Source organism: Lithobates pipiens, unplaced genomic scaffold (assembly GCF_037356315.1).
Source record: "Lithobates pipiens isolate NorthernLeopardFrog02 unplaced genomic scaffold, aLitPip1_a1.2 Scaffold_8, whole genome shotgun sequence".
In the NCBI taxonomy this organism is placed as follows: Eukaryota; Metazoa; Chordata; class Amphibia; order Anura; family Ranidae; genus Lithobates; species Lithobates pipiens.
In genome coordinates, this window is record NW_027507903.1 from 483004276 (window position 1) to 483026738 (window position 22463).

The 22463-nt window shown below is 43.8% G+C and overlaps 1 protein-coding gene across 5 annotated transcripts in view; it reads left to right on the plus strand.

The window, feature by feature from the left end:
* Positions 1–22463, plus strand: part of CACNA2D4 (calcium voltage-gated channel auxiliary subunit alpha2delta 4) — a 398531-nt gene that overhangs the window by 108711 nt on the left and 267357 nt on the right. For all 5 annotated transcript variants that reach the window (XM_077468886.1, XM_077468888.1, XM_077468889.1 and 2 more), the window contains 8 exons: positions 2159–2236; positions 4555–4635; positions 4896–4970; positions 5398–5484; positions 6944–7015; positions 7500–7561; positions 7682–7749; positions 11555–11600. In XM_077468886.1, coding sequence (XP_077325012.1) covers positions 2159–2236; positions 4555–4635; positions 4896–4970; positions 5398–5484; positions 6944–7015; positions 7500–7561; positions 7682–7749; positions 11555–11600 — 569 coding nt within the window. The remainder of the gene's footprint in view (positions 1–2158; positions 2237–4554; positions 4636–4895; positions 4971–5397; positions 5485–6943; positions 7016–7499; positions 7562–7681; positions 7750–11554; positions 11601–22463) is intronic.

The following is a 22463-nucleotide window of genomic DNA, read 5'->3' on the forward strand; positions in this document are numbered from 1 at the left end:
AAGTCATTTGTGGCTCTGCCCGGCAACAGGTTGGTTAATGGTTTTATTGTGGGTTCATGTCAACAACATTTACTGAGCTCCCAGCAACGCGCCGGCTGCTGCCTTTTCACATACCAATCCTCTCTAAAAAGAGAATACAAATATGGAAAGTTATAAATTTGGTCCTGAATGGAAACTCAAAAATGTCAGTCATCTCAGAAAACAAAAGAACCCCACTTTTAGTCTTGTCTTTATGAATTCCAGGGATTGTGTTGTTTAAATATCCCCATATTTTATTAATGGTGAAACATATACTCTCCGGCCATTGTATTAGGTACACCTTGCTAGTACCGGGTTGGACCCTCTTTTGCCTTCAGAACTGCCTTCATTCTTTGTGGCATAGATTCAATAAGGTGTTGGAAACATTCCTCAGAGATTTTGGTCCATATTGACATGATAACGTCACACAGTTCCTGCAGATTTGTCGGCTGCACATCCATGATGAGAGTCTCCTGTTCCATCACATCCCAAAGGTGCTCTATTGGACAGAGATCTGGTGACCGTGGAGACCATTGGAGTACAGTAATCTCATTGTCATGTTCAAGAAACCAGTGGTGAGATGATTTGAGATTTGTGACATGGTGTATTATCCTGCTGGAAGGAGCCATCAGAAGATGGGTGCACTGTAATCATAAAGGGATAGACATGATCAGCAACAATACTCAGGTAGGCTGTGGCATTTAAACAATGCTCAGTTGGTACTAAGGGGTCCAAACGGTGTCAAGAAAATATCCCCTGATAGGAGGGGCACCTGGTGTGGTCTTCAGCTGCTGTAGCCCATCTGCTTTAAGGTTCCATGTGTTGTTCGATCAGAGATGGTTATAATGAGTGGTTTTATGAGTTACTGTTGCTTTTCTATTATCTTGTCTGCCCATTCTCGTCTGACATCAACAAGGCATTTTTGTCCACAAAACTGACTAGATATTTTCTCTTTTTTGTACCATTCTCTGTAAATCCTAGAGATGATTGTGCGTGAAAATCCCAGTAGATCAGCAGTATTTGAAATACTCAGATCAGCCAATCTCGCACAAACAACCATGCCATGTTCAAAGTCACTTAAATCCTCTTTGTTCCCCATTCTGATGCTTGGTTAAACTTCAGCAAGTAGTTGTCACCACTTCTCGATGCCTAAATGCATTGAGTTGCTGCCATGTAATTGGCCAATTAGCAACTTGTGTTACCAAGCAATTGAACAGGTGTACCTAATATAGTGGCCAATGAGTGTATGTTTTCTGAATAATAGAGCCATGTGTATTCTTACTGGAATCTTGGTGTCCTTTGTGTATTTTTTTCCAGATCTGTGCAGTAATTCAGTATGAAACCATTCCTGTTCTTTGCCTCTGTGCAGGAGCTCCATGTAATAAAGACCAGCCACTGCTGCTCTCTCACTTTGTGCAGGGTGACTGGTCTTGTCTCCGCCCCTCCTGTAGTTTTCTGCAGGCAGCTTATAGGGGGTGGACCTTTTGCGTCCCTCCAACAGCCCTAATTTCTGCACAGTCTATGTACAGCATAGTGATGATGTCACCGCTACTAGGAAATAAATGGGTATGCAAAGGTAATTAATGAACTTAAAGTGGACTTATATCTTTTTGTGACTACTGGGGAATATGTTTAAAGAGACCCTGTCACCAGACTGTTTATTACAGCGACAATCTTCCCATAAGATTATATGTGCATTTAACATAATTTATGCTATTACCTGTAAAAACACACCTTGTGTAGATATTAAAAAGGCCACAGACTGCTGCTGAGTGCCACCATCTTTGATGTGATGTTAGCACCCCCAATAGACTCAGAGTGGCACTCTATAGTATTCCACTTCACTCCTTCCCCAACACAAAAAGTTATGTAGGGAAGTGAGGGTAGGGATGGAGGAGCTGGGCCAGCGCAGAGAATAATTAGACAATCCTAGATGAGGTGAGAACTGTGACATGCAAGGGGGAACGCGCCTATGTTAGGGAACTGACTCTTCCTGGAGTAGTCAAATTTTCAAGCGAGGCCACATTGCAAGTGAACAAAACAAACATTGTGACTGCTGTAGACGAAGTCAATCAGATGTTATTATCCTTCTCCTGACAAAAAACGAATTATCTGCCTTCATTTCACTGTTTCCTTTCAGCTCTTTGCATCTCAGGCCCAGAGTCTGCTGCTCATGACCACAGTAGCCATGCCGGTTTTCAGCAAGAAGAATGAGACTGTAAGTTGCTGTGTGGTCATGTGACCTTGGGTGTTTTAGGGTGGATGTATGGAGTTTACAGTAAAAATGTAGAAGCCAGTCACCCTCTAACCTGCATTGGGAAAATAAATAAAATCTGGTTGTTTCGATGAAGAGCCTCACTGTCCATATACGTGGACCATTTTATCTGCCTCCATGTACAGCGGTCCATTCATCCCAGTGGACATGAGCTGCGTGTGCACTGCTTACTGTACATTCTAAAGGAGTCTGCAAACATGCAGGGAAGTTTATTTATAACTTTTTCATTTTAGACCTTTGTTCTGCTTTTAAGTGGTATTAGTCATTTTAATTTTTTAATTTGCTGAGAATTTTTATACCAGAAGAAAACCTATCGGTCATATACATAAAGATACACATTCCTGATTATGCCTAGGTGTGTGTGGTGTACAATTGGCCGCATTTTAGCAAAGACTGATTGCAAAAAACACATTGGGGGTTATTTACTAAAGGAAATTCCACTTTGCACTGAAAGTGCACTTGTAAGTTCAGTCACTTTAGATCCAAGGGGGACATGCAAGGAAAATAAAAAACAGCATTTTAGCTTGCACATGATTGGATGATAAAATCAGCAGAGCTTCCCCTTGTTTCAGATCTATCCCTTAGATTTAGAGCGACTGCACTTCCAAGTGCACTTGCAGTGCAAAGTGGATTTGCCTTTCGTAAATAACCCGCATTGAGCCTTTCCATCATCACCAAAATGGTGAAGATTATTCCTTAACCCCACTGGCGGTATTCCCGAGTCTGGCTCGGGGTGAAAAATGTTGTACCATTAGCTGTAACCCTGAGCCAGACTCGGGACCACATCGCTGGATCCAGGATGAGTTTACTTATCTTATCCCCTGGATCCAGTGATATTCCCCCGCTGTACAAGCGAGCCGCACTCCGCTCGATCTATCACATCGCCGGGCTCCGTTCCCTGCGAGCGTTGCGATGCACGGGGACGGAGAACGGTGCCAAATTCAAAAAGTAAAACGCACAGTATAATGTAATCTTACAGATTAAATTACTGTATGTAATTATTTCACATCCCCTTTGTCCCTAGTGGTCTGCCCAGTGCTCTGCATGTAGTTTTATATTATAAAAAACTGGTCTTTCTGCCTGGAAACTGGAGATTGTCCATAGCAACCAAAACTGTCCCTTTACATCAAAAGCGGTTTTAGACCAGCTAGAAAACAGCGATAATAAATTGGAATCACTCGCAGAATTGAGGGATAGCGATTTGTGGGGAGATCCGTCATCAAATACTGAAAAGTAATGACAGTGACAATTCTGCAACTGAGCAAATTTCAGTGTTTTTGATTTGATTACATTATTGAATAATTATTATATTATTATTTGGTATAATTATTTATTATATTATAATTTATGATTTCATTTTTCAAACTTTATTATACCCGGGATGTCTGCTAGACTCTGGTTTGGACAGTGAGTTATTCCTAAGAATTACAGGACTACAATATAAAATGCCAAATTTTCATGCTAAATAATTGTACCGCTTTTAGCACCTAAAATCTGAAATAATCGTACCGCCAGGGAGGTTAAAGCAGTATTAAACCCAAGGGCAAACATTTATTGTTTTGTAGCTTACTAATTCTTAGATGTAATGGCTGCATTCAATTTCTTTTTTAGGGTTTTCATCTCTTTTTTTTAACCTTTTGTTGTAGCCAGTAATTATTTTCTTTTTTTTTCAAAAGTGCAAGCTCTCTTGCAGAATAGAGGGATGGGACAAACCACTTAACCCAGACAGGGGTGCTTACAATGATCAGCTTTTATTTATTTATGTAAAACCTCTAACCCAAAAGGAAACTGTTGTAACTGTATAAAGTATGAACTGGTGTTTGGCTTCAATTTGTTAGTGAATTGAAATGTAGTAGCGCATCTAACACTCCCCCCCTGCTAGATTAACATTGCTGCTCTCCAAAGGTGCCCCTGTGCTCCAATACAAGAGGTGTGTTACTGGCCAAATCAGCAGGTGAAAATAGAGGAAAAAAACCCCTAAAAATAAAACTAAAGCAGCACTTCTAATGTGTAAGCTGCAATATATTACATTTTTGGGTTTGGGTTTAATACCACTTTAATTTTTGTACATATAAAAACATTTGTTCGAATAAAAACTAAAATAAACATGTAGTAAACTTAACAAGCTGAATGGTTTATTTTTTAGTACCGATATAATTATTATTATTATCACTGGTGCTGATAACATTGTTACAATTGTCATGAGCCATTATTATGTAATGATACTTGGATTAATGACCAGGCATCTTCCATTCTTGCAGAGATCGGAGGGGATCCTTTTAGGGGTTGTCGGGTCAGATGTCCCCCTACGGGAACTGTTGAAGTTGGCGCCCAGGTACAAGGTGAGCTCCTACTTGAAATCTTGAACTTCTACGGACCAATCATTGCTTACATCGTGTCTGCAGCACCACCTGGTGGTGGTATGGATAATGGCATCTCTGGATGGATCAGTTTGCACTTTGTCAACTTTTATTTGAAAGTGGAACTGTCATCTCACCATATGGGGCTTATTAAAAATATAAGCTTTAAAAATACATAGTGAAACTTCTCTTTAAAATTGGTAATGATTTTAGACGTTTTCTTTCTCTTTTTTTTATTTTAGCTTGGTGTCCATGGTTATGCTTTTTTGAACACAAACAATGGCTACATTCTGTCACACCCTGATTTACGCCCACTGGTGAGTAACTGTGCTTGACCAACTGAGAATTCAAGAATTTATTAAAATATCTGTTTATCAATTTTTTTTATCTAGCATGCTGGGGAGAAAAGGCTTGTAACACCATCCCACTGTCAGTATTCATTACATTGATTTTGAATGATCACACAATAACATCAGACAGCATTCACTGCATTGGCCCTCAGAGGTTATGTGACATTATCACAACTTTGGCAGTAAATTCATCCCATGTCTTCATGACAGTGTTATCTTTTACTACATTGTCATCACAGGGGCACCAAGTGCACATTCTGTTTTTAGCACAGTTGCAGTTTATGCTGGATAGTTTTAGTAGCTTACTGATGCCTTTTCTCATGTTGCCTGTACCTAATCTTTAATGATAGATTTGACTAAAACACCCATAACTTTCAATATATGTATCTTCCAGTATAAGGAGGGAAAAAAACTGAGGCCAAAGCCGAACTACAACAGCGTGGATCTGTCTGAGGTAGAGTGGGAGGATCGAGATGAGAATGTAAGTGATAAAACCACAAAGATTGAAATAATATTAGAGTATTTAAATGTTATGTGCAGCACACTGATAAAGTAACTGTTGCATTTGGTGCACTCAAAGTGGATTTAAAGTGGAGTTCCACCCAAAAGTGGAAGTTCCGCTTTAAGGACTCCTCATCACACATGCCACATTTGGCATGTCATTTTTTTGGGGGGGGTATCTAGTTTTGACAGGTACCCAACTCTCACTTCCGCTCGGGCCACCTAGGTGACTCAAGCGGAAGTCCTCTCCCCCTCTCTCCCTGCAATCTTCTAGGACACGTCACAAGTCCCAGAAGTTTGCCCATGCCAAACTTGTGCATGAGCAGTGTTGACCCAGAGGTGAAGCCGCAAATTGTCACAGCTGAGTGCCCACCCTTGGGATGTTGGCGCCGAGGAGAGGTGAGGGTTCATGCGGCCGCATCGCTGGATCATGGGACAGGTGAGACTGTGTTTATTAGAAGTCAGCATCTAGGCTTTTTGTAGGTGCTGACTATTAATCAACACAAAAATGACTGGAACTCCACTTTAAAGAGTTAATTGGATAAGTGGATTTTAGATTTAAGAATATATCAAAATACATTTTTTTGTGCCGGAGTTGAGCTTTAAATATTGATCCTTTGCTGGTCTTGCGCTCCCTTTATGCAAAGTGTACTTTAAAGCCCCATATACACTATCAGATTTTCTGCTGATTTTTGTCTTCAGATTTACCAAAACCATATAATATGAGGTCAAACAATATGAGGTCAATTTGTATGCAATCAGGCAGGCCCTTGCACTACATGGTTTTGGTAAACCTGAAGACAAAAATCAGCAGAAAATCTGATAGTGTGTATGGGGCTTAAGTTTGAGTTTATAAACGACATATGAAAGGAATTCTGTATAAGGTATGACCCAAATACCCCCCCCCCCCCCAACATTGTTTTGTCTTTTAATTCATTCTTGTAGCGAGAAACAACTTTTATTATTCTGTGATGTCATCACCAGACCTGTAAAGAATTTTGCAGCTGATCATAGCTCAGTTTCTATTGACATCAGAATATCCCCAGAACTCCCAACATACAGGGTGCAGGCAGGCTCCTGGGAATCAAGGCAGCAGTAGCATTGTTTTGCTGGAAAAAAATCAAAGCATTTCCAGAGGAAATGGGCAGAATTTTGTAGTCCAGAATGCTGGACTGACAACACTGCCTGTGATTTTAGTGCAGCTGAGGCAACATGTTGGCAGTCCATACAGGAAATTAGGAGCACAGTGGATTTCATGAAGACCAACGGGTATGATTCTGTTCTTGCAACATTTTTTTAAAGGAATTTGAAAGTGGAAAAAATATGCATACATTGCACAGATGTACTGATTTTTTTCACGAGGTCTGGGTTGCTGGCTGCATTTTGGTGTGACCTAAATTTTAGATTTTGGCCTATTTTTGGTTTTGTCTCTCACACAGCTCCGAACAGCCATGATTAATGGAGAGACAGGAACGCTAACTATGGATGTAAAAGTCACCGTTGATAAGGGGGTAAGTGGATCCAAACACTTTCTGGTTTTTGTTCTTTGGTGTGGACAAGGAAATTTTACAATCTCCTAGCACCAGCCAGGACAAATTCTTTATGGCTGGACAAAGAGACTGTTGGTAAGCTACGGCAGATCTTACCAATCAAGATGGTGCTGGACAGATGGTTGGGCCCTTTTTGTTTAATTGGAAAATAACAGGAATTCAGAGACAGAAAAGGACATCCTAATCACAATTTTCTACTAAAAAAATGATTACATTATAAAAGCATTTAACAACACTACCACCTAGTGGCCAAATTACTAATGACAGTAGAATACAGTGTGTGGGAATGGTTGTTGCATCTGTGTCTACATAAACAGCATGATAACAGAGAAATGCTGATGTGAGTTTTGCCAGTGGCAGAGAGCAGCAATGGTATCACCTCTCAATATAGAAGTCTTCGAAATGCATCATTTCAATAAATGCCACTTGTGTATTCTCTTTACAGAAGCGTGTCCTGTTTATGACCTGTGACTACTTTTACACAGACATCAGTGACACTCCTTTTAGGTGAGAAGATATAAAATGTTGTTCATGGGTGCTCCAAATTTAATGGATTCCATTTTCAGTCAATTTATGCAAAAAAACGATAAGGTAAACCTAAATGATCCAGATTTACTCCCTATACAGTCTTGGCGTTGTTCTGACTCGAGGGCATGGTGAATACATCCTTATTGGAAACACATCTCTGGAGGAGGGTAAGAAGTCCATGATATACCATTTTTATTGGTGTGTTTTATATACTTCCACATGTTTAGAACTGTAACATAGTTTTCATTTTTTAAACCATTTTAAACTTTTTAATAATGCTTGCTCCCTAAACAGACCTAACGTGTTCCTCTCTTTCAATACAAGAAGAGCACATAGTTATGCCTGAAGTAGTATTTGTTTACCATGATTGCATTTAGTTGTTTCAAATATAAACTTTTTGTACCTTTTTTTGTAATATTATTTGGTGGTCATGTGACCACGTAGCCTTCCTTATGCTTGCTCTTCTGCACAGTGTGGTCTTATCAGTTTACAAAATCTGCGAGCAGGTAGTTATGTCACACATTGTGGGGAGATACCTTCCCCATCTGTGTTCTTTGCTTCCAGGGCTGGGCAGGGGGTGTAGGGCGCTTAACTGGCCATGGAGTTTCAGGCACACAATGCATCGCACAGCATCCTGTAAATCTATGTGGGAAGGAGCTGCTACACAACCTGTCCAGGCCTGCATGGATCAACGGTCATGGGTCCTGATCACCTGGAATTGAAGAAATAAAACATGAAATGGCTAGACTTACAAACACATAAAAAAAATTTAGGGGGAACATGCACTTTAAGTATTTGATTTTTTTAGCATCATATATATATATATATATTTTTTTTTGCCTGTACATTGCATAAAAATTATAATTTTTTGCAAGACAATATTGCCAAAACAAATCTTTGGCAAATATAAGTATTTCTTCAGTATTACGAGTAATGATAAAGTTATTACCGTATATACTCGAGTATAGGCCGACCCGAATATAAGCCGAGGCCCCCAATTTACCCCCAAAAAAACTGGCAAACTTATTGACTCGTGTATAAGCCGAGGGTAAGACATGCCTGTCCATCCCTGTGTGTGTGTCCGTCCATCCCTGTGTGTCCGTCCATCCCTGTGTGTCCGTCCATCCCTGTGTGTCCGTCCATCCATCCCTGTGTGTGTGTGTGTCCATCCATCCATCCATCCCTGTGTGTGTGTGTCTCCATCCATCCATCCATCCATCCCTGTGTGTGTGTGTCTCCATCCATCCATCCATCCATCCCTGTGTGTGTGTGTCTCCATCCATCCATCCATCCCTGTGTGTGTGTGTCTCCATCCATCCATCCATCCCTGTGTGTGTGTGTCTCCATCCATCCATCCATCCCTGTGTGTGTGTGTATCCATCCGTGTGTGTGTGTGTGTGTGTGTGTGTGTGTGTGTGTGTGTGTGTGTGTGTGTGTGTCCAGCCTACCTGTGTCCCGAGCCTTTGTCCCGAGCCTCCGTCCCGTGCCGAGCCTCCTTGCCTCCGTGCCTCGCCGCCGTGCCTTGCCTCCGTCCCGTCCCGTCCCGTCCCGTGCCGTGCCTTGCCTTGCCTCCGTCCCGTGCCCTCTTCGTCGGCGCCTCGGCGGCCATTGTAAAATTCAAAAGCTGCGCCGCCGCCTTCGCCTGTGATAGGCGGAACACTGAATTTCCCAGCAGCCTGTGTTCCGCCTATCACGTACATCGTATCATCCTCGTCCGTAGTACGAGGATGATACGATGTCCGTGATAGGCGGAACACAGGCTGCTGGGAAATTCAGTGTTCCGCCTATCACAGGCGAAGGCGGAGCCGGAGGCGCGGCTTTTGAACTATAGAATGGCCGCTGTCTGTCTGCTCGACACGCTGATCGAGTGGGCAGACAGCGATGACTCGAGTATAAGCCGAGGGGGGCACTTTCAGCCTCAAAAAAGAGGCTGAAAATCTCGGCTTATACTCGAGTATATACGGTACTGGCATGTGCCAGAAATTTGAAACAAGTTAATGTAGCCCATAAAGGGTGTATAGGTGTGAGTGCTGGAATGGTTAAACATCTGTGTACAGTTATACTTACTGTAAGTACAAATTTTCATATGATAATGGTTGCCACAGAGCAGAGTTTCTCCCAACTGTAGTCTGCAAATCCTTTGAGCATGTGGTGGTCCTTAGCTGTGTCACAACTCTCTGCTGTAGGATGTCTTGTCATTGCATCACTGGAGGATCATCAGCAGAAGGAAGGAGGTCTTGATTCTATTATATAGATCTTTAGTTATCACTAGAGCCCTGGTGCCTACCTTACGGCCCAAGGGCTATATGCGGCTGTTTAGTATTTGATGTACGGCCTTTGGACCTCAGCAGTGTGTAGCGGGAACATTGAGTAGGGCAACAGTATTGATCTCTACTATCCTCATGTAACATGTTCCCAGTTTCGTATTGTCTTCTGCAGGATATCCCCGGCCTGATATGTAGCATGTCCACACTTTCTGACCCTCATTTCCTCTATTCCTCTAAGTCTGGAGTTTCTGGCAGTTCTCTCAAGCAATGCATACATATTGAATATTATGTGCATCCCTTTGTTAATATCAGAGGCCTCATTTGAGACCCCCTTTAGCTCATACATTGACAGCCACTGCACTAGAGAATCCACAGCAGGAGATCCCAATTCCTCCATATAGACCTTTAGTTATCACTAGAGGGATCACCAGCAGGAGCAAGGGGGTCCCGATTCTCTTTTATAGATCTGTTGTTATCATTCTAGAAATCCCCAGCAGGAGGAAGGAGGGCCTAGATCTTCATTTATGAATAGAGGGATCACCAGCAAGAGGAAGATGGTCCTGATCACCTTCTATAGATCTCTAATTATCACTAAGAGGGATCCCCAGAAGGAGGAAGGCAGCCCTGATTTTCATATATAGATTTTTAGTTATGACTAGAGGGATCTCTAGCAAGAGGAAGTAGGTCCTGGTTCCCCTATAAAGACCTTTAGTTATCACTAGACGGATCCCCGGCAGGTGGAAGGAGGTCCTGATTTCCCTATATAAATCTTTAGTTCTCACTGGAGGGATACCCAGCAGGAGGAAGGAGGTCCTAATTTCCCAACACAGATCTTTAGCTAGACCTCATTTAGAATACTATATTCAGTTCTGGAGACCTCACTTACAAATAAATATATTGATAAGATGAAATGATCCCAGAGATGGCAAAAAATTGGTGAAAGTGATAAAATCAGGAGAGAATGCAGGTACTTAGCATGTACAGTACAGTCTTGTGGAAAGAAGGGAAAGGGGGTCATCACTGAAACCTTTAAACACATGAAGAATGTGAATTCAAGTTTACAGTATTTTCAATATGAAGCTAAGATCAAGGACGTTGACCGCTTTACAGCAGGAGTAAAGTTCAAAAATAATCTTAAACTGTATTGTTTTACTGAAAGCTAAAGTAGTAAAAGCTTGGGAAAGGACTTCCAGCAGAAGTAACAAGTCAGTCAACAATCAGGGTTCATTAACACTAGGACACACTGCATTTTTTGTGCATTTAGGCATACTGCATTTGCCGTCAATTTTAAATAAATTGACTGTAATGCACATCAACAGACAACATTTTGGTCATGCTACTTTTTTATTTTTTTGCAGTGCAACACAAACAAAAACAAGAAAGGACAGACTTGATGAGACAGATGCTCTTTTTCTGCCATGACACTTCTGTGTTTGTATAGGTGAAAATTACGGGTGGGGGCGCTACTACAGTTTATGTCGGACCTGTCTAAAAACTAAGAATGACACAACCCTGCACATCACATACTAAATGGACAGAGTGAGGTAATACCAGGGGGAAATAGAGTGCTTCTGTAAAGTAGGAACAAGGCCTCAAGGAGTTATGAAGAGCAAGCTCCAAAGAGTGTTAATTCCAACTTCAGCCAAAACATTTTTGTATTCTTTGTTTCTCTGCATCTCGCTGTTTTTTTTTTTTTATCTTTCAGGTCTTCATGACCTCCTCCACCCTGACCTGACTCTGGCCAATGAATGGTGAGTGGAGATTTCACACAGGGTGACATTGCTTCAATATCAACTTAAAGGAAATGGACATTGATGATATGTAGTCTACTATATATCCAGAAGGTGGAGCTATAGGCTCTTTTTCCCTTTATGTTCTATCTTTTGGCCACTAGCCTACTTACCAGGGCCAGTCCTGGGCTGGTGCGTGGGTTGCACACACCTAGGCGCTGCAGAGGTGGGGGTGCCAAAGTGCTGGAGGGGCACTAGTGTGGGCACACCCGTCCCGCAGCTTGAACGGGGTGTTTGGTGTCCCACACGCTGCAATGCTAGCTCTGACAGTCTGCGTCTCTCCCCGCCGGCTGCCTTTTACACTGACACATGGTAGAATGAAGCTGCAGCCTCTTCATCGGCTCTGATGACTTCCTCCACTTCACACAGACAGTAGGAGGAGCCGGGAGCAGAAGAGACACCGCATCTGTGGCTCTGAGCTGAGGTCTGTGATTATTACACACTGTGACACTTGCGTGGGGGGGGGGGGGGGGGTGTAGTGTGTAAGCTGATAAAAAGGAGTGCTTGACTCTTGCAGTGATCCCCCTGAAACTGAACAGTAGGAACACTTATGCAGCATACACACGATCAAACAATCGGGTGGAAAAGTCCGGCAAACTCAAGTCCGCCGGACAATCCCCCCATGTGTAGCCTCCGGCGTACTTTTTTGACCCGAACTTAGAAAGTAGTTTTGCACTCCAATCTTCCCGCCGGACTTGCATATCGGCAGACGATCCGGCTGTGCGTATGCCAGTCCGCCGTACTTTTGAAATGAATGGACTTTTCCCGCCCGGAGAAAAGTCTGCTCGTTTGAGCACGTCTCCAGGTAGGCGGGGCCCGCGAAGGATGCGTCGCTGGCCCGCCACCTGGTATGGACTTAAAGGGGAACCCCAACGCCGAAAAAAATCAGCGTGGGGGTCCCCCCCAGGTCCACATCAGACCCTTGTCCGAGCACGCTACCCGGCCGACCAGGAAAGGGGGGGGACGAGCGAGCGCCCCCCCCCCCTCCTGAGCCGTACCAGGCCCCCCCACCCCAAAACACCTTGTCCACATGTTGATGAGGACAAGGGCCTCTTCCCGACAGCCCTGGCCGTTGGTTGTCGGGGTCTGCGGGCGGGGGGCTTATCGGAATCCGGATACCGGCCCCCCACCCTATGTGAATGAGTATGGGGTACAATGTACCCCTACCCATTCACCTGTAAAATAAAGTACAAAAAAACACAACACACAAGGGTTAAAATAGTTTATTGCACAGCTCCGGGGGTCTTCTCGCCGGACTCCTCCGCTATCTTCTTCTAGCTCTTTTACTAGCGGAGGAGCCCGGCTTTCTTCTTCACCGCCGCCCTCTTCTTCCGACTTCGGGGGTCTTGTCCCCCTCTTCGGTTCTTCTGCTGGGCCACAACGCTCTTTTACAGGTGGTGGCCTGGTCTTCTGTCGCCGCTGTCGTTGCCGCCTTCTGTTCTTCTCTTCAGATGTTGCCTCATCGCTCCCTCCGCTCACAATGACGGGTACCGGGCGCGCGGCGACTTATATAGGGACATCACTGGATGATGTCCCCGCCTATTATGATGTCACAGTCCCAGCATCCTCTGGGACTGTGACACCATAATGGGCGGGGACATGATCCGGTGATGTCCCTATATAAGTCGCCGTGCGTCGCGTCGGAGTCATTGTGAGCGGAGGATGCGATGAGGCAACATCTAAAGAGAAGAAGAGAAGAACAGAAAGCGGCGACGACAGCGGCGACAGAAGACCGGGCCACCACCTGTAAAAGAGCTATAAGAAGGCGCGGTGGCCCGGCAGAAGAACCGAAGAGGGGAACAAGACCCCCGAAGTCGGAAGAAGAGGGCGGCAGCGAGGAAGAAAGACGGGCTCCTCCGCTAGTAAAAGAGCTAGAAGAAGATAGCGGAGGAGTCTGGCGAGAAGACCCCCGAAGACGGAAGACCCCCGGAGCTGTGCAATAAACTATTTTAACCCTTGTGTGTTGTGTTTTTTTGTACTTTATTTTACAGGTGAATGGGTAGGGGTACATTGTACCCCATATTCATTCACATAGGGTTGGGGGCCGGTATCCGGGGGCCCCCTTATTAAAGGGGGCTCCCGTATTCCGATAAGCCCCCCGCCCGCAGACCCCGACAACCAACGGCCTGGTACGACTCAGGAGGGGGGGGGCGCTCGCTCGCCCCCCACCCTTTCCTGGTCAGCCAGGTAGCGTGCTCGGACAAGGGTCTGATGTGGACCTGGGGGGACCCCCACGCCGTTTTTTTCGGCATTGAGGTTCCCCTTTAAGTCCATACCAGGTGGCGGGGATAGCGACGTTTCCTTTGCGGGCCCCGCCTACCTGGAGACGTGCTCAAAATGAGCAGACTTTCCTCCGCGTGTGTGGGCGAGTCTGTTCGTTTCAAAAGTACGGCGGATAGTACAGCGGACCCTGTATTAGTCCGCTGAAAAAGTGCCTTGTGTGGGCAAGTAGCCCGTTCGGAAAGTCCGGCGGGAAGTCCGTCGGACTAAGTCGGCTACGTGTGTACGCGGCATTACAATGACTTGGGGGAGTGAGGCAAACTGACAGAAAGGAGTAATTGTAGCGATTTGGGGGTGGTGGAGGATAGGTGAGAGGATACTGTATGTGCTAGGCAGGGGGCACTTTAAGAGGAGAGAGGTTGGATATGAAATCTGACCCCCCCCCCCAGCACAAGACCTCTCTCCTCCCAAAGTGCTCCCTAGCACATACAGTATCCTCTTACCCACCCCAAATTAAAGAGATGCTGGCTGCTACCAATGGCAGCCTGCGGCAAACCATGTTTGGGAGGGAGGTTTTGTACTGGGAAGGGGGATTTGGGTGGGAAGATTTATGACAGAACTGGGCAGTGGACTTTTGCTGGCATGGGGGATTTGGGGGAAAGAGGATTTGTGCTGGGAAGGATGGGGGGGGTATTTAACCCAGGATGGGGGAGGGGTTGTGCTGGAATGGAGGATGTGGATTTGTGCAAGAACTGGGAGTAAGATCTGTGTTAAAATAGGGATTGGGGGGGGGCAGGGTAGAGAATTTTTGCTGGGAAAATGGAAGTGTGCTGGGATGGAGGATATGGGGGTTGCCAGTTCAGCGCAGCTCAAATTTTTAATGCTGTGCGACTTCCTTCATCCTGCACCCCATCACATTGTGAGTTCAACGTTACAGAGGTACCAGCGAGGCTGCAGACAGTGGGCAGATGAATTGTGGAGGAGGGGGCACAAAAATGCATTTTCGCCTGTGTAGACAAAAAGAAACATAAATACATTTTTCCCTTTTTTATAAATGATCCCTCTGTTCTCAGCTGCATAAGAGCTGGCGGGAGGAGAAGCAGCAGCACACTGAGCTTCCCAGTGAATGGCTGTGCAGCGGGGGCATGTCAGGACAAGTCTGATTATTGGAGGAGTGTACACAGAGTTCCCAGCACAGCTAGAGAACTGACAACAGTGTATTCCCCTGCCTAGTGTGGTCAGTTTTTAATGGGAAAACAGAGGGAGTAGCAGGATCACCAAGGATTTCACATAAAGGAAGCAATACAAAGAGAACAGGATACTTTCTCATAGAAGTATATGGTACAGCAGGTATATATCAGGAATATGAAGTGTTGGGGTAACAACCGCTTTCATTTTTTGCCAGGCACATTAGACATAAAATCCTGTACTTACCATTGATATTGTTCCCCACCACCCCAATCTGGTACAGGCCCACTAACTCCTCCGTAAGTTCTGACTTCCTGAAAAAGTTGCAGTTTACATAGGGCAACATGGGGCTCCCCCGAATTCAAACCCTGTCCTCATGAGACAAAACTCTGACCCAGCAACTATATTGAAGGAGCAGGAGGTAGTGAGATGTCTTATATTCCCCATTACTGGAAATAACATTTTCTTGGGGCTCTGCTGTTGGATCAGGGGAATGCAGTACTGCATGCCTAAGGTGCCTGTTATAAAGGGAACCTGTTACTTTGCCTTAATGTAATTAAAGTATAACTTAAAGCGCTGACTTTTTTTTTCCTACACCTGTAAGGGAAAAGGCATAATGAGCTAGTATTCACCACATACTGTACTAGCTCATTATGAAATACTTACCTTATAACGAGGCGCCGGTATCTCAACCGGTCCACGCCGAGGGAGCTGACATTTTCCCTTGGCGTGTCTTCCAGGTATCGCGGCTACAGTGCTGTGAGTGGCCGGAGCCGTGATGTCGTCACTTCTGTGCATGCGTGTGGGAGACTTCTTTCCGGCAACGACTTTCTGCAGAGAAACCCCAGAGCGCACACGCCACAGAAGTCAGCGGCTCATTGCGAGGGTAATATCTCCTAAACCGTACATGTTTAGGAGATATTCTTTTTACCTACAGGTAAGCCTTATTATAGGCTTACCTGTAGGTAAAAGTTTAAAAATTTACTTTACTACTGCTTTAACCACTTGACCACTGGGCACTTAAACACCCTTAATAACCAGACCAATTTTCAGCTTTCGGTGCTCTCACATTTTGAATGACAATTACTCAGTCATGCAACACTGGACCTATATGAAATTTTTGTCCTTTTTTTTCACACAAATGGAGCTTTCTTTTAGTGGTATTTAATCACCGCTGGGTTTTTTATTTTTTGTGCTATAAAAGAAAAAATACAGAAAATTCTGTAAAAAAATGAATTTTTCTTCATTTCTGTTATAAAATTTAGCAGATTAGTAATTTTTTCTTCATAAATTTTGGCCAAAATTTATACCACTACATATCTTTGGTAAAAATAAGTACAAATTGGTGGATATTATTTGGTCTTTGTGAAAGTTATAGAGTCCACAAGCTATGGTGCCAATATCTGAAAATTGATCACACCTGAAGTACTGATGGCCTATTTCAATTCCTTGAGACCCTAACATGCCAGAAAAGTACAAATACCCCCCAAATGACCCCTTTTTGGAAAGAAGACATTCCAAGGTATTTAGTAAGAGGCATGATGAGTTTTTTGAAGTTGTCATTTTTTCCCACAATTCTTTGCAAAATCAAGATTTTTTTTACTTTTTTTTTTTCACAAAATTGTCATATTATCAGTTTATTTCTCACACAGCATATGCATACCACAAATTACACCCCAAAACACATTTTGCTATTACTCCCGTGTACGGCGATACCACATGTGTGAGACTTTTACACAGTGCGGCCACATACAGAGGCCCAACATGCAGGGAGCGCCATCAGGCGTTCTGGAGCACCCAGGACAATTCTGACATTTCTCTCCTACATGTAAAAATCATAATTTATTTGCTAGAAAATTACATCGAATCCCAAAACATTATATATGTTTTTTTAGCAAACACCCTGGAGAATAGAATGGTGGTCGTTGCAACTTTTTATCTCGCACGGTATTTGCGCAGCAATTTTTCGAATGCTTTTTTTTGGAAAAAAAACTGTTTTGTGCTTAAAAAAAAAAAAAACACAGTAAAGTTAGCCCAATTTTTGCATAATGTGAAAGATGAAGTTACACCGAGTAAATCGATACCTAACATGTCACTCTTCAAAATTGCACAGGCTCGTGGAATGGCGCCAAACGTCGCTACTTAAAAATCCCCATAGGCGACGATTTAATTTTTTTTTACTGGTTATATGTTTTGAGTTACAGAGGAGGTCTAGGGCTAGAATTATTGCTCTCGCTCCAACGTACGCAGCGATACCTCACATGTGTGGTTTGAACACCGTTTTCATATGTGGGCGGGACTTACGTATGCGTTCGCTTCTGCATGCGAGCACATGGGGACAGGGGCGCTTTAAAAAAAAAATAAAAAATTTTATTGTTCATTTTACTTTATTTATTTTAGTTTGACATTTTTTTCCCCAAAAATAAATTTTTTGATCACTTTTATTCCTATTACAAGGAATGTAAACATCCCTTGTAATAGGAATATGGCATGACAGGTCCTCTTTACAGTGAGATGTGGGGTCAATAAGACCCCGCATCTCACCTCTAAGCTGGGAAGCCTGAAATAAAAAAATAAAAAAAGATTCTGGATTTGATAGTATTGGCGAGTCGGTAGAAGCACCGGAGGGCGGCGGGAGGGGGGGGGGGTGTCTATGGCTGGGTATGGCGTTGCAGAGTATTGCGTTGCAGAGCATTGCAGGATATTGGAGGGTGTTGCAGAGCATTGCAGAGTGTTGCACGGTATTAGCGGGTGTTGCAGAGCATTGCAGAGTGTTGCATGGTATTGGTGGGTGTTGCAGAGCATTGCAGAGTGTTGCAGAGCATTGCAGAGTGTTGCAGGGTATTGGCGGGTGTTGCAGAGCGTTGCAGGGTATTGCAGGGTAATGCAGAGTATTGCAGGGTATTGCAGAGTATTGCAGGGTATTGCAGGGTATTGCAGAGTATTGCAGGGTATTGCAGGGTATTGCAGAGTATTGCAGGGTATTGCAGGGTATTGCAGAGTAATGCAGGGTAATGCAGAGTAATGCAGAGTAATGGCAGGGTATTGCAGAGTATTGCAGTGTAATGCAGACTATTGCAGAGTATTGCAGAGTATTGCAGGGTAATGCAGAGTAATGCAGGGTAATGCAGAGTAATGCAGGGTAATGCAGAGTAATGCAGGGTATTGCAGAGTAATGCAGAGTAATGGCAGGGTATTGCAGAGTATTTGCAGGGAATTGAGGGGTTAATTTTTGGTGAGCAGCGATGTGGGCACTGCAGATGCAGCCCACATCGCTGCTGACACCGATCTCCTCCCCCTCCGCTGTTCCGATCGGTACAGAGAGGGGGAGGGAGGAACCGGCGTCATAACATGACGCCGGTTTGTTTACAAGTGATCACTCCGTCATTTGACGGAGTGATCACGTGGTAAACGGCCGCGACGAGCCGGCGGTCACGGATGCTCTCGAGTGCGCACCCCAGGGGGCGCGCGAGAGCGGAATTCTGGGAGGACGTCATATGACGGCCTCCCACAGTTAAGAAACCGCCCTAAAGCCGTCATTCGGCTATAGGGCGGTTATTAAGTGGTTAAATCAAACGCAAAAATTACATATCTGCTTCAAGTTTTCATTCCCAATTGTTTCATCATGTTTCTTTAAAATTTTGTGTACATTTAGTCCCCATAAATACCTTGGTTCCATAGATCCCCAAATGCAGTTATTTTCTTTAGACCCCTTTCACACTAGGTCGTTTTGCAGGTGCTACAGCACTAATAATTAGTGACAAACAATGTAGCGCTAAAATGTCAAAGAAGTGACCACAAACATTAAAACTGGATATAAGTCACACCTATACCCAATATGTTTAGTAGTGAAATCAATCTTAAAAAGCCAGCACACGTATCGCATGTTGTGCTGCCTAATAGAGAAAATTTTTAATGTGCTACGGTGAACTGACAATAAACAAAAAAAGTCCAGCTATAACAGAATAGTGTAGAGCATGAGTCCAGATATTCCGTTGACATAAACTATATATAGCCTTCAGTTCACAGCCATAAATCTTGGAGAACGTGGATACCCTTACCGGAAGTGTTGGACACAATCTACTATATAGCAAATGTGTCATGCAGGCTTGTATATGTCACACACGATTTGTGTACGTTAGATCATTGATCACCGTCAGAGTAGTCGATACCTTCTCCGTTCACCAGCTTCAAGATTGGTGCACCACAGGTCTCAAGGAGTTCTCCACTGTCTCTCGAAGGTTCCAGTCAGCTAGGAGCTCGGAGGGGGTTCACCATAAATGAAAAGTATGGACACAATGCCTCGCATAGTGAAATTCCACCATTGAAGGTTTTATTTATAAAAATGTGAATTATATAAAAAATGATATCCAAAAAATCACGTGATCCAATATGTTGTATAAAAAGAACAATAAAAAGCAATATGGGGAGCAGAAAACGCTAGCCCGACGCGTTTCAACTAATAAGTCTTCTACTGGGGCACTAATAATATCGCCTGCAAAACGGCCTGAAACAGTCGCTGATGTCTCTGTAATGTGAAAGCCCTGAGGACTTTCACACTGGAGCGGTGCGCTAGCAGGACAGTAAAAAAAGTCCTGCTAGCAGCATCTTTGGAGTGGTGTATACACCGCTCCTTCACCTCTCCTGCCCATTGAAATCAGTGGGGCAACGTGGCTATACTGGCAGCAAAGCCCCTCTGCAGAGGCGCTTTGCGGTGGTTTTTAACCCTTTCTCGGCTACTAGCGGGGGGTGAAACTGCCCCGCTATTTAGTGGCTGAATAGCGCCGCAAATCCAACGGTAAATCACCGCTAAAAATAGCGCCGCTTTACCCCCAATGCTCCTCCCGCCCCAGTGTGAAAGGGGCCTTATTTTCAGTAAAATTCATTCTATTCATTCAAAATTCTTCCTTTGTAGCCACTCATTCAAATGCCGTGAGAGCAGAGAGTGTAAGTGATACCAAATGATGAACCTGAATGAAAGGGCACATCCCTGGTATGCAAATCAAGAATACACTCACTAATGCCCTTTCACCTGTGTATTTACCACTGCGCCTCCAGCAAAAGAACCCTTCCCCACTAAGCAGCCACTTAAAATAATGTGTAATTTCTGTGTATTTGTTCCTATTATAAATAATTGAAACACGTGGCGTTAAACCAAGTGACTGTTACACCACTAAATGTTATACTACAAAGTGCATCAGATATAGCTAAAAAAAAAAAATGTATACATAAATAAAAAAAAAAAAAAATTATTAATAGTAAATAAACATTAAATAAAAATAAATAACCCAGTGAATATGTGATAGTTTACTCTATACATTTAAACTCTCCTCAGGGAGTATTGCAGAACATATGCAGTGTTCATACAATGTTGCAAAAGTCCGTGAGTCTCCAAAACATATTTCACTTTAACAAGCAATATTGATCAGTGTTTTTTTCCCCTCTCAACCCGCCTTTCCTTCACCACACCCCTGTGAAATGTGATTCCTCTCCCCCTTATGTGAATTAACTCACCGACTAAATCAGCCTCACACTCAACATGTTTGGCAGAAAAGTGCTTTCCAAACCCTTTTTGCAGGGATGTGGTGACATGCATACAATCCTTCACTTCAGCGGGAGCAAAGCTGACCCAATTGACACTTTCATAGACAGTGCTCTCATGAAATAGAAAAAAGGAAATGCTCCCATAGCGTGATACCGTAAAAAACTTTTAATCACACATAAGAAGATCCTCTTAAGTTACACTCACATTTAAAAACTTGTAACCACACCAAATAAGTCAAGCCACAGCACACTTTAACACGCGCCGTAGACAGCTGTGACTGTCTTTTATTAAATATATATTTCTTGGACCTACAGGTAATCCTTAATCTAGGCCAGGGGTCTCAAACTGGTGGCCCTCCAGATGTTGCGAAACTACAAGTCCCATCATGCCATTGCCTTTGGGAGTCTTGCTCTTAACTGTCAGCCTTGCAATGCCTCATGGGGCTTGTAGTTTTTCAACAGCTGGAGGGCCACCAGTTTGAGACCTCTGATCTAGGCTTACCTGTAGGCCAAAGTGGTTTGTAAAGGTTTAATTGCTGTCTCACAGCTGCCGGGTCTTCCATGCCATTCCCAGACACACACAGCCCCAGCCGCAAGCATGCGCATGGGTGTCTCCTTAGGAGATGTCTAGTTAAAGGAGATCCCTGCAAACAGGAGAGGAGGAGGGTGGTGGTTTGAGGACGGCCCAGCCCTAGCATCCCTTTAAAAAGTTCTCTTGAGAGCAGGAAGAATATGTGATCATGTGACTATTGTGATTGACTGTCACAGTAGTCAGATGATCGGGAGCTGGTCCTGCCGATTACCGATCGTTATTCCGGACCAACAGCTGTCTTTGACAGCTCAGGCCCTTTGCTGGGAGCACACAATGAAAACACTCTCAGTAAAGAAACATTGCCCAGTCAGCTATGCATATGTGTGGCGTGTGAGCATTTTTAAAAAAAATAACAGACTTGCCATACTTACCTCTTTCCAATGGTTTTGCAGAGCAGGCCCGAACCTCCTCTTCTCGGGTCCCCTGCCTGCTGGCTCCTCCTTCTCTCAGTGGTACCCATAGGAAGCTTACTACCTGTGGGCTCGCTCCTGACTCCTGGTTTGACAGGATTTGACTGACAGCCGCAGAAGCCTATGGCATCCGCTGCATCAGCAAAGCCTGTAAGAGCAGGGACAGAAGACAGAGCCACTACAGACAGACACAGATCTGGGTCGAGTGAAGGCTCTGGTAAGTATGAGGGAGGGGGGACAATACAAACACCTAAACATGTTTTACTTTTAATGCAAGGAATACTGACTTATTTTATAGATAGGCAACTCCTATCCTCATATTGATTAGTGGTTCCAAATTAATAACTACTGCAGTAGGGAACAGACACAAAAGATACGCTCAGCATCTTTCCAAATAACTGTTCTCCTTTATTATGACGCATTTGAAGGTTTTTATACACATGATTATGTACAGTGCCTTGCGAAAGTATTCGGCCCCCTTGAACTTTTCAACCTTTTGCCACATTTCAGGCTTCAAACATAAAGATATAACATTTAAATTTTTTGTGAAGAATCACCAACAAGTGGAACACAATTGTGAAGTGGAACAAAATCTATTGGATATTTTAAACTTTTTTAGCAAATAAAAAACTGAAAAGTGGTGCGTGCAAAATTATTCGGCCCCTTTACTTTCAGTGCAGCAAACTCACTCCAGAAGTTCAGCGAGGATCTCTGAATGATCCAATGTTGTCCTAAATGTCTGATGGTGATAAATAGAATCCACCTGTGTGTAATCAAGTCTCTGTATAAATGCACCTGCTCTATGATAGTCAGGGTTCTGTTGAAAGTGCAGAGAGCATCATGAAGACCAAGGAACACACCAGGCAGGTC